Here is a 15517-nt window from a genome sequence, read left to right as displayed (position 1 = left end):
TTACTCAACGAGTAATTTGATAACTCCCACACATGCCAATTCCGTTTTCATACTCATCATAAATCAATGAGTAAAAATTTAACAATATTATTATGCTATGCTTTTAACATTCCTCCCACCATCTTTTGAGAGCAGGACTCAAAAGATCAACCACATACAAGTCTAAGAATCTGTAACTAATTATCATATAACCAAGAACAAGAAATTGTACACTGCACATTCACTTTGAAGCACTAAATCTGGACGGCTCGTTCAGTAGTCGTCCAAAGCGTGACGTCTTAATCGGCACGTTAACTTTCACCGACTTCTTGAAAGCTCCGGCTTGCTCGTTCTTCTGAATCTTCGTAACAGGCGTAATTTTCTCTACTTCTTGAGTCACCACTGGAACTTCGATTGGATTGGAGATTTCCAATGGGAATAATCGCTGCAGTGGTCGGATAAGATGTCCATGCATGGTCTTCACTTTGGCCACCCGACTTTCTCCATCACGCCCCACCATCAGCTCGATGACTCGTCCCATATCCCACATGAGTCTTTTCTTGTTGTCGTCGCCTATGAGGACCAAGTCACCAACTTGGAATGGATGGACTTTCTCCTGTTTTCCTCGCTGTACCAATTGACTGAGGTATTCTTTTCGAAAACGGACACGAAACTCTTCCCTCAGACTCTTCTTTGCTTTATTGTCTTCGCTAAGTTGATGACCGCTCAACTCTTCAACTTCTGGGCACTCTACGTCTTGAATCTCTCGTAGAAACATAGAAGGGGTGAGAGGAATCAGGTCTTCTTGATCCTCAGTTACATAGGTAAGTGGCCGGTCGTTAATCACGGCTTCGATTTGACACAGGGAAGTGTGAAGTTGATCCTGAGTTAACTTGCGATTTTTGAGAACTCTTTTCAACAAGTCTTTGATGCTCCTAATCAGCCGCTCCCACCAGCCACCCCACCAAGCTGCACTAGGGGGATTGAATTGCCACTGGATTCTGTGCACTTGAGTCTGATTTTCAATCTTCTCCCAGTTTAAACTCCTGAACAAATTGTCGGCGCCCACAAAGTTGGTGCCGTTGTCACTGTAAATCTTTGTTGGTCGCCCCCGTCTGCTGATGAATCGCCACAATGCCATCAGGAAGTCTTCGGTGCTAAGCGAAGTGACGAGTTCCAAATGTACACATCGATAGACAGCACATGTGAACAATACCATCCAGCATTTGGTCTGGTTTCTCAAAATCATAGGTCCAGCCAGATCCACTCCCGTAATTTGAAACGCTTGAGCTGTCTTGACACGGTCTTCTGGCAAAGATGCGGGAGGTACACAGGGTTTCTTGGTTGTGAAACGACGACAGGTTACACATGCTGACACCACCTTTTTGATGGCACGTCTTCCCTGTAAAATCCAGCACTTTTCCCTTATTCTTCCCATCAAAAATTGCACCCCTGCATGTTGATTCAGGATGTGCTCTTCTCTAATTAGTTGCTCCACCAATGGATATGAACTCGGCAATAACACCGGATATCTGAAGCCAACTGAATCCTGACGGTTTTGCAACTTGGTTTTCACACAAATCAGTCCATCTTTAATTTCAACACGTAGTCCGCCAATCATACTGTCTCTCGCTTGCAAGGTTTCCGATTGCACAAATCTAAACATGGTCTTTTCAGCCTGGATCAGCTCCCACCGTTTGAGCACTCCAGTTTCGCTATTCTGTTTGGCAAAGAGCTTGACAATTCTCGTCCACAAGGCCACAAGTCGCACATTCATGTAATAAGACGAGTATCTTCTCAAATACCACGGAGCCTCTTGAGATGTCGAGACGAGTTTGACTGTTGTCATATTTTTCTTCTTTTCTTTTAATACTTCATCTTCATTCACCTCTGCTTGTCCTGATGGCCAGGTTTCAGATGATCCTCGTAACCAAGTTGGTCCCTCCCACCATCGAGACTTGAGAAGTTGGGCAGGGTTGCAGCCCCTGGAAGGGAGATCTGCAGGATTCATAACGCCTGGGACGTGTCTCCAATTTTCCACTTTGGTTAGCGAACAGATCTCCTTTACCCTGTTGCCTACAAAGGTTCCCCACTCATTATTCCTTTGAATCCAAGATAAGGCTGTCATAGAATCCGTCCAAAAGTATGTCTCTACTACATCCATGGATAAGGCTTCCACCACCGAACTGTGGAGTCTGGCCGCTATTGTGCATCCCAACAGTTCCAATCGCGGAATGGTCATCTTTTTAAGCGGAGCAACTCTCGCCTTGGCTTGGAGGAGTTGTACGGTAACCCCTTTCTGATCTTCAACTCTCACGAAGACTGCAGCAGCATAGGCAGCCCCACTGGCGTCTGAGAACACGTGAAACTGTACTGATTTAACCAGTTCTGAACGAAATGCCCATCTTGGTATCTTGACCTCAGCTAGCATTGACGTCTGCCTCCACCATTCTCCAAATTCACTCTTTATGTCCAAAGTGTCGTCCAAATCTTCATCCCAGGTTTTCTTGCTTTCCCAAGTCTTCTGTAGCATCAACTTTGGCACTAGCGTAGCCGGACTCAAATATCCCATCGGGTCAAATATTTGTTGTACCAAGGACAGAATGACTCGCTTGGTCAATTTTCCTTGAAGTTGAAGTTCTACTTTTGGGATGTCAACAAAGAGTTCGTCTTGAACTTTATCCCACTTTAATCCGAGAACACGGGTTAATTGCTGCTTTGCATCCGGAACATCTACTGCCGTTCTTTCCCACTGGCGGAGCTCCATTTTTGCATCAGCCATTATTGATGTTGCATGAGTCCTGAATTCTTCATATTCTTCAATCGAATCCAGCGACGTCACACAATTATCCACATAAAGAGATTTCAAAAGAACTGTTGCTATTGGCCGTAACTCTTCTTTTACTGACTCAAGATGAAGTTCAATTACAGCTCCAAGTAGGAAGGGGCTGCAATTTGCACCAAACATCACTCTCCTATGGCGGAAAAGTTTGATCACATCTTCTTTCCACCACAGGAATCTCAAGAAGTCCCGATCGGCTTCTGCCACTTCAATCATCTGGAACGCCTTCCTGACATCGGATATCACGCCCAGTTTTCTTTCTCGGAACCGTAGTAGTAACGATGGAATCAGCTCCAATAAATTGGGGCCTTTCTCCAGACAGTCATTGAGAGAGGGATTTCTTCCAACCTTGCAAGAAGCGTCAAAAACCGGTCGCACTGGGGTTGTAAGGCTCTCTTCTTTGATTACTGCTCGGTGTGGAAGATAGTGACACAAGGTTGAATTGTCTTCTTCAGATACCGCCTCAATGATCCCCTCCTTTTCCCAATCGACAAAGATCTGATCATAAAATTTGTAGTTTCCATTGGCTTTTAATTTTGCTGTTGTTCCGATTAGTCTCTTCTCCGCAACCAGCTTGTTGTCGGGAATTTTCTGAGCTCCATCTATCCATGGTAATGTGACAGTATATCTCCCTTCTTTATTTCTGGAAACAGTACTCAAGAAATGCCGTTTCGTTTCTTCTTCATTCTCTCGCTTCGACTTATGCTCTTCCGGATCTTTAATTCCGATCGAGTCCAGATTCCACAAGCACTGAACGGATGCTTCGCCGTGGAACAAAGAAATACACGACATAGCCACGGTGTCATTTGTGTTGATATTGGGAACAGGTCCACTAAGAGTCCATCCGAATATGGTCTCGACTGCGATTAACCCACATCTCAACTTCACTTGCTTCCCGGTAACGAGCTGTCCCCAGTAGTCAATGAGAACCTCGATCTCCGGGTTATCAACATAAGAATCTTGGTAGTCACTCAACCAGATATTCTTTTTACGCAAGGCTTGAATCCATGGTCCCGCTGGTACTCTTGGAATACTTCCGCAAATCTTTGCAGCTTCCCGAAGTACAAGAGTCTTCTTAACATGGCCATCCAAGGACTTCAGGTCAACAGCATATTTATTGATCTTCTTCACATCGGTCACTCCTCCGCCAAACAACACATTTCTCCCCCATTCATGTCCAATACACTTGCTTCCAATCAGGCTGATGGTTGCAGCTCCACAATTGCTGAGTTGGCTCCCTTCATCATAGATAAGTCGAACACTGGTGACGGCTTTGGGGCCACATGCTTTCAAAACAAGAGTCTTTAACAACACATCCCCTCGGCAGGCCACGTTGAAATTGACAGCGGAGGTTCTAGTGGCACTTGACGATGCCTCAAGCTCACTTGATTTATCCACGACTGACCGGAGCGGACACATCGCCTTGCAATGTTTGACTTCGCAAGCAACACAGTTCCATTGGCATGTGCAATCACGAGCGAAATGTCCTGGCTTGAGACACACCAAGCACAATTTATTCTTCTTGACCACTTCTTTCTTCTCATTTAGCGTCATATTCCCGGCCTTATGACACACGCTACTTTGATGGCCAGATTTCTTACAAAATACACATTGTGACGTTGAGTGACCACTGAATAGCCCCGCACCAGTAGGATAATCTGATTCATATTCTGGTTTGGGAAATCTAGAAAATGTCTTCTTCTGCTTGACAGCTTCCTTTTTCTTTTCATCTGTTTCAAATCCACTCTTGGCCAAAGATCGCTGCCCCTCGTTTTCAACTTCTTTCTTGAGAAACTTAAGGAGGAAGTCCAATTCACTTTGGGGTGGATTTGACTGGGATCCGTCATGTCCGTAGAACAAACTTCTTTGCCACGCCACAAGGAGGTCCTCGGGAAGGCTTGACTCCACCATAGGATATAAAAAGTCTGCCATTTGTTCGTGGGACACATTGAGGGACTCCAAAGCCTTAAGATGAGATTCCAGTTTGTCATACATTTTGCACAACTGGAAGTCTTCTTTGCTCTTTGCGTTTTGAATCACCATCTTCAATAATTCTCGAACGTACAATTGTTTCAATAACTTTGGTTGTCCAAATCGCTCTTGAAGTGCCGCTATCGCCTTGGGATAATTTTCTTCAGTGTGTGGATAAACGTCCACCACATCTCTTGCTCTGGATCCGATGACCATTCCCTGCACCAAATAGTCGAACTTATCACTATCAGCCAGTGTGTCATCTTCGTGGATCTTCTTAAACTGCGACCACCAACTCAACCAGTCCTTCATATCACCGTTGAATTTGCGTAATTGGATCTTCGGCAGTTTAAAGTTTCTTCGTTTTGACTCTCCGTTGAGCGATGTGCCCACCGAGTCGTACCACGCAGCACTATTCGTTGGACTTTGAGAACCTCCAGGCAGCTGGAAGGATGGCACAAACATTTCTTCAGCCTTCACCTTCGTGTTCCTTATCTTGTCCTCATATTCTTCAATGCTGAGACTTTCTTCTTCGTATTCTTTTTCGGAACAACCGTCGGCTCGCATTGAACTCAAAATCTTGATATCTACTTCGTTGATCCTTGTCAGCAACACCTCCAACTTCTCTAATTGACATCGAAGGGTGTGACGATCCGGAGTTTCTTTCGTCAGCTCTGACTCTATCAGGTTGATGGTTCGAGTCACCGACGACCGGATGGGTTTCCTCTCAAACTTGAGCTGCTCCATGGCCAAACCTCAAGAATAGTAAATCCAAAAGACAAAATATATTAGAAGCAATTCGCGTGAATGAACCAAATTGGTCAACAAGACCTCAATCACTCCCGAATGCACGGGATAGGGCCCACAAAGTGGCAATACAGGTAAATTTCCACAAGAATTAACTGCTGCTTCCTTCCGCCAAAGGTCGTCTCTGCTCCCAGTGCGGCTAGTTCAGGTCGTTACAATCAAAAGGAAAATTATCACCTCGTACACCCCCGAATACTCAGGGTGGGGTCCTCAAAGAGGCAATTCCAATGAATCCTCTCCAAGCGACACGATCCCACCTACTCGAACACAAAATATCCTCCACGTCCAATGGCACCAACAACGACAATCCTGGCAAGGTCGCCAAAATGTTGAGATCCGACCAATCTACCCGATTTAGCTTTCACTCTCAAAAGAAACAGGATTTCGAAGCACAGTGAAAAGAACGTAGGAGATGTAAAGTTACAAAAATCTATTTCTCTGATTCCAAATAGCTTGAAATCCGCAAATAAACTGACGAAAACCCTTTGGCTTTACTCTCAAATCAATTTATTTCAACGAGAAATCAACTATATGGACTAAACAATTATTAATCAAATATTTTTAATTAAGTTTTTGCGGAAGAGGAATCTTAGCTCTCCTTAACTTCTACACACCGACCACTAAAAAATACTTCCCACTTCTCTCAACAGAACCCACGCGTCCCTTTTTCCTCACTATCCCACTTACACTCTTATTTCCGCATCCCTCACCCGCTCGATATTGAACATACCATTTTTCATGGGCATCTTATGTTCCATGAAAATGCTATTCTATAATGGCATATTATTAATTTTATAATTAAAATTACAGCATACTAATAACTCTACATATCATTTGACAACTCCTAACTGCTATTAAATTCAAAATGTATCGAGAAAATTACTCAACGAGTAATTTGATAACTCCCACACATGCCAATTCCGTTTTCATACTCATCATAAATCAATGAGTAAAAATTTAACAATATTATTATGCTATGCTTTTAACACCATGTTTATTAGTCATGTTTTATTATGTCTTCCTTCGTACCCATCGAAATCGCTATTTCCCACCATCTGAATTATTATTTTTTAATAAAAATTAAACATGTTATTATTAGATCATAAACTTTGCTAAAGTAATTTCAAATTTCACCCATATTCTGAAGACCTAACTAGCACAGTCTTCACAGCTTTCCGTTTTTGATAAGTAAATAAACACATTAGAGTAAATAAGTCTAGCAAAGCACGAGGTACGATTATTCATAATCAAGCCACAATTGTCGAATATAATAGCATGCTTACACATTAACCTTAATGCATATTTAAGTATGTATTTATATGTATACATAAGCATTTTCTTACGTCGGCTTGTTAGTCGTAGACACGGTCGTAATAACAACTCCGTTCCCGAACAGTGACGTAAGACAAACGAGGACCGCACACGATTGAAAAATTATTTTCATTTTGCCAAATATATACAAGGTTTAACTTTACCGTGATATTAATGAGGAAGACCGCAACGCTTTCACCAATATGAGACAAGGTAAAAATCGACTAATTTCTCTCTGCACACTATCCCTTCTGAACGTCACTCTGGCAAAGGTTGACGTTAAAATAATAATAAACTGAGTATTACCTTCTTGCTTATTTAAACTTGTAAATTATAATCCTCATTTATCGGATTTTGGAAGAATTTTGGAAGAAGGAGTCCCTACCTATCATTTGGCCCTTGACAAAAACAATCGCGAATTGGCTTTGCTTTGCTAGATAAATAATTTCCTTAATTAATTAAACGGAATAATTTGAAGGGTTTAAAAATAAGTTACAGATTTCAGCCATGTGGAAGGATAAGAGCTTCACAAAATCCCTTCCACCAACTTCGAGAGTTGTAAAAACAATGCCAATAAATATTGGAGCTGCCTCCACACCAAATACTTTCTGATTTAGAGATCTCAATCCCCAGATTTGGTAAGTCTTCAGCCAGAGAATGGCTTCTCAGTGCGTCACTTCTGCCAGAGCAACATCACAGATATTTTTGTAAGCATCCATAGTGTAAACAGTGCTAATTAGTCACATTTTCTCTACTCAGTCTGAATCAAAACAACTTTCCTTTGTTTGTAACTTACCTGTATTTGAGATTTTATACAGATATGTATCCGTGTCGTAAACAGGTGGACTAATTTAGTGCCTGACTGATTTCCTAATGGTGTCCAACATACGTCTGTACATATATTCAAACGTTTACTTTTATAGCAATAATATGATACTATAATATGTTATACTCTAAAAACATGTTATTCATGCATTTTAATTTATTTAAACATAAAATTAAATAATTTTATCGTATTGCAATACGATAAAATTATTACAATATATTGTAATAATTAGCCGGCCTTAAGGAGTGCTTTTCATGCAAATGCAGATGGTGGGAGAAAGTCTGTCTTTTTCTTCGCAGAATGACCAAAACTCTAGGCGGAGGCAGCTTGAGATTATTATTTTACGTTTCACATGTATCCACTCCGCCATTACGTTGACACAAATATTCCTCTCGCTTTGACAGGAGAATAATTTTTCATAAACCTATTGTTCATTCATCCATACATGAATATCTTTAAGCTCAAAGTTATTCTCCATCTTGGGTGGGACAGGGTGATCGGGCCAAAACCATAAAAGGTTAGAGTACAAATCTTCTTCCAAATCTGGTGCCTCGGACACGGATCCATCCTAACTTAACAATTTAATTTCTACTTTCAAGGCACGCCAAATAGGGGATCATTAGTGTAAGTTTGATATAAGGTTGAGATACAGGTAAAATGGAGCAGACTAAAAAGGACGAAAAATTATCTTTATTTTTGTCAAATGTTAAGTTCAATTGTACTGGAGAAAGGTAAACAACAAATTCTATTACTACTTACATAAATATTTCAACATACATACATTCTGTGCAAGCTGTCAAGTCACGTAGCTCTTTTATTCACAACTTTACTATTTCTAATACTGTTATTATTCCGCAATGACTTCACATCACCATCTCATCATCACCAGATATTGTAACCCACAATCCCAAAACTATTAGACAAACCTATACATGGAACACCTTTGTTCGAAAGTCGGTACTGAACCAACTCCACTGCTCAATTGTTGAAGGGTATGAAAGTTTGTGCATAAAGCCATATCTTAATATTGTACTGAAGTATCAATTTAAAGATCTGTAAATAGTGGCAAATATTTATTGGTGAGTTTGTCATGGAGACCACAGGATTTTCAGATATGTACACACCTTTCCCCTGATTTCAAACCTGTGTCCAACACTTTGCTTAACCAGACCAAAACCTATTCGCTGCGATTATCTACGTGTGCATCAAGCGTGAACGATAAATAATTCTATTTTAAGTATAATTGAAATAGATGAATTTGATAAAAATTTCAGGTAACAGCATGGTCCTTTGGATGTTTTTAAGCAAATTTCCTCTAAAATGTACCTATATATAAACATATATTTCGAATTTCATATTCGTGTTTATGACACTTTACAACGTACATACATTTTACAAGGTACGTATAACACGGTACATTTTACAAGATACATACATTTTACAAGGTATATTTTACAGGGTACATTTGACAAGGTAAATTTGACAAGGTACATTTTAGAAGGTACATTTTACTAGGATTAGCTCTTCCCTGCTGTTCTGAATTTCTACCCCCGCAATGCATAGTACGCGATGAAATATGCCCCCATAAATGCAGCCACTCCCATCGGGTAGAAAATTTTCATGGCAACTTCGACCCAAATCGGGTCCACATTTTGATTTCCATCCTGACCCATGAAATATTTGCATTCTCGCATCGCCAGAACAAGGATAAGCTCGAGCAACGCGATACCAACGAATCCATGACATCCCAAGGTCCACACGTCGAATGGAGTAATATCGTTCACCGCGTTAAGATTGACTGTTCCGGCGGGAATCGAGGCGCACCACTTGGACTGGACAGCCGCCCCCAAGAGGATCAGAGATCGGATTGATAGCCAGGAAGACGTGGTCGGCGTGAACATTGTGGATGCCCAGATGCTTGCGAGACTTCCGGCCATTGGCAGGTACACGGACATCATTATACGCCCAAGTTTCCGAGTGATGGAAACGCTTATTTGCAGGCAGTTGTAGTTTCCTGGAAGATTTTTGAAATAAAAGTATGTCTACAATGTTAATAAAGTTTCTACACTATCAAGTTTCTGCAACTCATACCCATGCTAGCTTCTAAACCTTGTAACTTTGATATCAAGTACATACATATATGTGTATATTGTACATTGAGGGTATTCACGCACCCTTGGTAACTACGTAAACAGAGCAAAATCCGTAAACTTACAAACATTCACAAACAGCTTCCCGTGAATTCACTTTCCCAATTATTTTTGTAAAAAATTATCAAATAATTGAAACAAAGTGCCGATTATTTCCAGAAAAAGGAAGTTAGTGGAAGAAATTTGTAGAGCTGCATTTATTGATATAATAAATACCATGAACAGTGGAGGCTGTTCCTATAGAAATTTCGAAATTTAACCCTCTTAAATTCGAATCCTAAGTTGTTTTTCGACTCCACACTAAATATTAGCTGAATATATAAATTCTTAGAAATCGATATGGATACCCCTTACCCCTTCTGTTCATCTTTGACATCATATAATTTCATTAGAAGCCATTAAGTACCACCGTTCCGAATTTCAGTGTTTTTAGACAAGTTATGAAAATCGATTTGGGTCACCTCAACGGGTCCCGGATGTGAAAATTTTACCAATTTCACTTCATATTCTTCCATTACGGGCCTTTAGCAGCCTCTATGCCAAATTCCTGCATCGAACAATTTTTTTCTTCCCCAAATTGAGTTTACAAAATACTTTACAAAATTAAGAGACGCCTGATATAATAAAAATTTGTTACACAATGTCGAGAGTTTATTATTGGTAGAAGAAATTCCACTTATTGTTAGTTATTCATTTAGTTGCTATTTAGGGTATATACATTTTGTGTCATGGTTAGTAAACCAGTTTGTAATGAGCTGATATCTATTGACACTTGAATAAAAGAACACTTGAACTTGAGCCTGTGAGCTGCGTAAGTTTACAAAAGTTTGTAAACTGATCTTCCTTGGCAATTTTTGTAACAGTACGGATTTTACGCTGTTTACATAGTTACGAAGGATGACGTGAATTGCCTCATTATATAAGCGTAATTTGCGTAAAATTTGTAACTTTCGTAATTTTACCTATAGTAGACATTGTGTATGCTAATGACAACGTTTGAGGATTCGAAAAATATGACATCTAAAATCCCAGAAATTAATAAAAACACTGGTTTTGATTTTGTTTTTGTAAATATGTGTAATTAATGTGATTAGTGGGTAAGTCAGTGCTGACAAGTTTCACTATTACCTTAAATACATACATTCCCATGTTTCAAGTTCGCAAACTTCGCTGTATGATTTAGGTACATCAGATAAATGTAAAAGAAGTTCAAATTGCGAACAATCCGAATAATAAACGTGAGAATAACTGGCAACACACTATACATACTCAAACCCGGAATCCTACATGTTGGCAGTCTGATCAGCTTGCCCGGTATAACTCTCGCCACGTGCGTAAACCTCGCTTCTTTGCAACTTTATAATTTTCATATAGCTCCAAAACTACATAACTCACATGCACAATGTGTGTAAACTTCTTCACCACTTTCTACATACATAAACTTGTACGTAGGTCGTCTAATAAATATTTTCAAACAGTATGTTCCGCATTGTTTCTGACCAAACTTTTGATGAAATAACAAACCTCAGATACATTTAGGAAGCTGTGATTTTTTTCAGTTCTTTAGGCTGACATTAGCACTAGCAATAAATCACCAAACTTTACCTCGACGGAAAAAATGCCAAATTTGCAAATTAAATATCGTAGTGTGATTTAATTTTTAATGCTGGAGGGGCAATACGTGTCGCAGATTTATGATCGAATGCTTAAAGTTTACGATGAAAACTGCTCAACACAAGGCACAAATACACTTGGGTCAATAATTTCAAATAAAGGCGAAAAGATGACCCAGACAAAAAAGTCGTCAGGATACCCAAAATCGGTTTCCACCGCAGAAAACCGCCAGAAACTTGAACACCCAATTATGAGAGATCCACGATTGAAACTGTCCTATTTAGCAGATGAGATGGGTGTTCCAAAACCACCAATTTGTTCCATGTTAACTGAAGACTTAGGTATGAAAATGGATTCCTTCCGTTGGGTATCAAAATTGCTTTTGGCATCTCAAAAACATGATCGAGTTGACTTTTGTGATGCAAATTTGGAGCTTTTAAATGAAAACTGTAACCTGCATCATATTTTAATAGTTGCATATGATACTTGGGTTTACTATTATGACCTGAAGACCACACAATAATTTATGCAATGGAAGCACGGGGGATTTCCACCGCCCGTAAACGGAAAAGTGCAAAAATCTGCCAAAAAATTGATGATCATTATTTTGAAGGATATAAAAGGTCTCCTCCTTATAAAATTTATTGCTATAAATACTACGATAAGTGGGGCCGCGTATGCAGGAACCCCGAAGGAGCTGGGTTTTGCGGTTGAAAAGAAACGTGGGGTCAAAATAAAGAGTTGGCCTCTTTTAGACGACAACGTGCCACCAAATATCTCCCTGTTTTAGAGGGCTGGTGCAAACGAAAATCGCTTTACCTGCACAAACCACCCCCTGTTCAGTCCAGACAGGACCCTTGCTGATAATTATTCGTTTCGAAAGTTAATGAATGACATCAGGGGGAAGCGATTTTCGGAGGATAATTAAATCAAGTCGTAAATTTTGACATATTTTCGAGGTAAATTTTGATGAGTTATTGCCAGTGTTAATGTTAACCTACAGAACTGAAAAAAATCACACCTTCGTAAATGTATTTGAGGTTTGTTATTTCATTAAAAGTTTGGTCAGAAACAATGCGGAACATACTTTTTGAAAATATTTATTAGAACACCCTCGTAGAGCTAACCTGTGATACCCTTATGTGCTTTACTAGATTAATTTCGTAATGCTAAAATATGTGTAAACTTCGTAATGTTTCTGCAAAATCTGAAACCTTAAAAACTGATGGTTATAACTAGATTTCCACCAAATATGACATCTAATTTCGGGGAAACATTGCAAATAATTACTAATTTGCGAAAAGCTAAATGAGAAGGAGGAAGTCGGGAACCGCGTGCAGATATTAAAGCGTCTAACCTCTCATGCTATCTTCAGGGCAGTATCGGGCCACAAAGCCGTTGACCCAGAATCCCGCCTGGTCAAGGTCATCAATCAGCACGAGCGGGTCCACGGGAGACCACGCGAACTGCACGTCATCATCTAAATTTTCAGCTAAACAGGTAATTTATATCGACACGTGGAGGTTCAGTTGCAAATTTTTAAGTTGTCACTGAAATTCGGGAACAATGTCTTTACCATTTGCGAACATCATTGTACACGTGTTCTTGTCAAAGGGGTACATCTCCAAGGAAATGGGACAGAAGTACGTCACCGTCACTCTAAAAAGATCGAAATCGATTTAAACCTATCATTCTCAGCAGGTTTTATAAATTTGGTTTTTGCAATAATTTTTGGAAATTGGCAGGATCTGACTAATAATCAAAATTTTTCGCACGATGGAACGATAACATATTTTTACAGTAAATGGAATTATAAAGAAGGTAGTACAATTCCGAGTTAAAATTTGAACCATTTTCCAATAAAAAGTGGGTTAACAAAAATTGCGGAGGGATTTGTGCAGAAAAATATGTTGAATTATGCCCACAATGTGCAAATTGTCTTCAGAATGTATAGCATTATGCATCCAACATTTGTCGATATCTGTATAATTCGACATTACAGTTTCCACTAAGGGAAACAAACAGACAGACAGACTTTCTCATAAAGTATCTCCATAAGCATTCACCTCGTTCTGTACAAAACAACCCCATCTCCGTAAATCCTGTAATGCTCGTCGTCCCGTGAACCTGAGTGCTTTAGATGTCCGCATTCATTAACAAAGTTCATGTCCGGTCTCCACAGTTTTTTAGCGAGAGAAAGTGGCAAGTTTACATATTCACATTCGTCACCTGCCAAAAATAAGGGTTAATTTGAATACCAAATTTTAAAATTCAGACATATTGAAATTTTGTAAACTTTGCAAAGTTACAAATTATACCTACCATCACCTATCCTCAAACGAGAATCGTTCCACCTCATCTCAATTGTCAACTGCACGGAGAACGTCTACAAAAAAATATTACTTCACGACAATTATCGTAACTTCGTAAAATGTGCAACATTAATAAAATTTTTAAAGGTAATATAGATTTCCAATTTTTGTATAATGGAAGGGCTGTGCTCCTTGTAACGAATCCGAAATTTACACAATTTACTTTTGCTCTTCTCATGGTCATTACGAAGTTTACATATTTGTTTATGCCACGAACTCAGGAGAACACAGTCAATGAATTCATCATGCAAATTAAACTACATATTTACAGCGGAATTTCCATCCCCAGACAACCGCGTAACCTTTGTAAGTCTGGGTACATACATATCTTTACAGCCTGCTTTCGCAACCCTCTGTTCAATCATTGGTTACAAATATCTGAGTAAATTGCGTCACTACAAAATTCATGGTTCCCATCCCATCTCCCAATTTTCGTAATGTGTGAACACTTACCATTTTCTCGTCATCAAAATCTCGCAGGTTTTCAATCGTCAGCCCAATCGAGACAATTGTGGAGGACGATCCTACAGACGTAATTAATAAGCATAAAAATTCACTTCAAGAATATATAAATTCTGTAAAAATGGAATCTGATTAGTAAACTGGTAATCTGTAATACGCTAACTTTTATGAATAATATGTAATTTTAGATTAAGTATTCCATTCAAATGCAATTCGATTAATTCAGATTACAGATTACATTTTTGACTACAATTTGGGAAACACAAGTTGCTTTTTTCCAAATTTTTTGCTCAATTTGGTCCATTTGCATTTTCATACATACCTGCATTCTTTCCTCTATTAAGAAATATGTAAATATGTAGCTCTTTGGGGTCACCTCGTTTGCATAAATCTCAAAATGCCCCCTCCCGACGTAACATGTTTTGCATCTTGAACATCTAATATTTTTTTCTTTGATGCGTCAACATATTTACATATGTATGTCTGCAAATGAGGCGAAACCCCGAAATAATTCTAGTCCACCTTGGCAAATTTCCACATTTAGATCTACTCCACCATAAAAATCGATACCATCTCAGTAAGAATTGTGTCATCAGATTTAACAAACAGATATTCACTTACCGTTCGGATTGGCTGGTCGAATCGTTCCATCATACGTTTCAAACAGCTTTTTAACCATGTCGGAATGCGTGGCATTTCCGGTCCCGTTAGAATTTTCCAAGTGAGCCCCACTGACCAGAACGAGCCTGGAGAATTTAGGAAATATGTAAATTAATTGAGCACATCATATATTTATATCGACCACGCATGCACACTTAAAAATAACACAAATATTTAGATGAATTTTCCTTTCATCCTGAAAAAGCTTAATTAAATTGCTTAATTTGTTTTACTGAATAAAGAATATCCAGGCGTGGATCGGCACCATTTTTGACTTTCTTCCGTTTCACTATGGAAAATGCAAATAATTCAGACATTCATGTAATAATAAAATGCAGACATTTTTGTCTCATCAGAATGGAAGTCTCTCACTGCATGCTCGCTCATTTTTACCAAATTAGTCTTAATTAGTTGTTCACAAATCTAATTCATATGAGATTTTTAAAAGGTACGATTTCCCAATAGACACGTTTGGTTGGTAGAGATATTTGCATCCGAAAAGGTGAAAATGCGTAGTAAATTT

General features: G+C 39.3%; 2 protein-coding genes across 2 annotated transcripts; both read right to left on the bottom strand.

Annotated features, from left to right (window-relative positions):
• Window positions 1-220: 220 nt before the first annotated feature.
• LOC110859590 lies at window positions 221-5539 on the bottom strand. Its single transcript, XM_035859620.1, has one exon. It carries the CDS (start codon window positions 5537-5539, stop codon window positions 221-223), a length of 5319 nt encoding a protein of 1772 aa, XP_035715513.1.
• A 2855-nt stretch (window positions 5540-8394) lies between these two features.
• Window positions 8395-15262, bottom strand: LOC110859588 (glutamate-gated chloride channel). The gene is made up of 8 exons (XM_022108550.2): window positions 15228-15262; window positions 14956-15080; window positions 14326-14396; window positions 13823-13886; window positions 13567-13729; window positions 13077-13159; window positions 12858-12992; window positions 8395-9750 (listed from the first exon to the last, which is right to left on the bottom strand). The coding sequence occupies exons 1-8, from the start codon at window positions 15260-15262 to the stop codon at window positions 9281-9283; spliced, it is 1146 nt and encodes a 381-aa protein (XP_021964242.2). The 3' UTR covers window positions 8395-9280.
• Between the last annotated feature and the right edge of the window lie 255 nt (window positions 15263-15517).

The sequence above is a fragment of the Folsomia candida genome, unplaced genomic scaffold (genome assembly GCF_002217175.1).
Source record: "Folsomia candida strain VU population unplaced genomic scaffold, ASM221717v1 Fcan01_Sc027, whole genome shotgun sequence".
NCBI lineage: Eukaryota > Metazoa > Arthropoda > Collembola > Entomobryomorpha > Isotomidae > Folsomia > Folsomia candida.
This window is presented reverse-complemented; position numbering and strand designations above follow the sequence as displayed.

What these genes read in the sequence shown, in the direction of transcription:
- LOC110859590 (XM_035859620.1), bottom strand. Translation starts at nt 5,539, where the DNA reads ATGGAGCAGCTCAAGTTTGAGAGGAAACCCATCCGGTCGTCGGTGACT.
- LOC110859588 (XM_022108550.2), bottom strand. Translation starts at nt 15,262, where the DNA reads ATGGTGCCGATCCACGCCTGGATATTCTTTATTCA. An exon ending in ATTTTGATGACGAGAAAATG is followed by an intron (nt 13,887 to 14,325) that starts GTAAGTGTTCAC and finishes ATTTTTTTGTAG; the next exon opens with ACGTTCTCCGTGCAGTTGAC. An exon ending in CCCTGAAGATAGCATGAGAG is followed by an intron (nt 9,751 to 12,857) that starts GTTAGACGCTTT and finishes AAAATCTTCCAG; the next exon opens with GAAACTACAACTGCCTGCAA.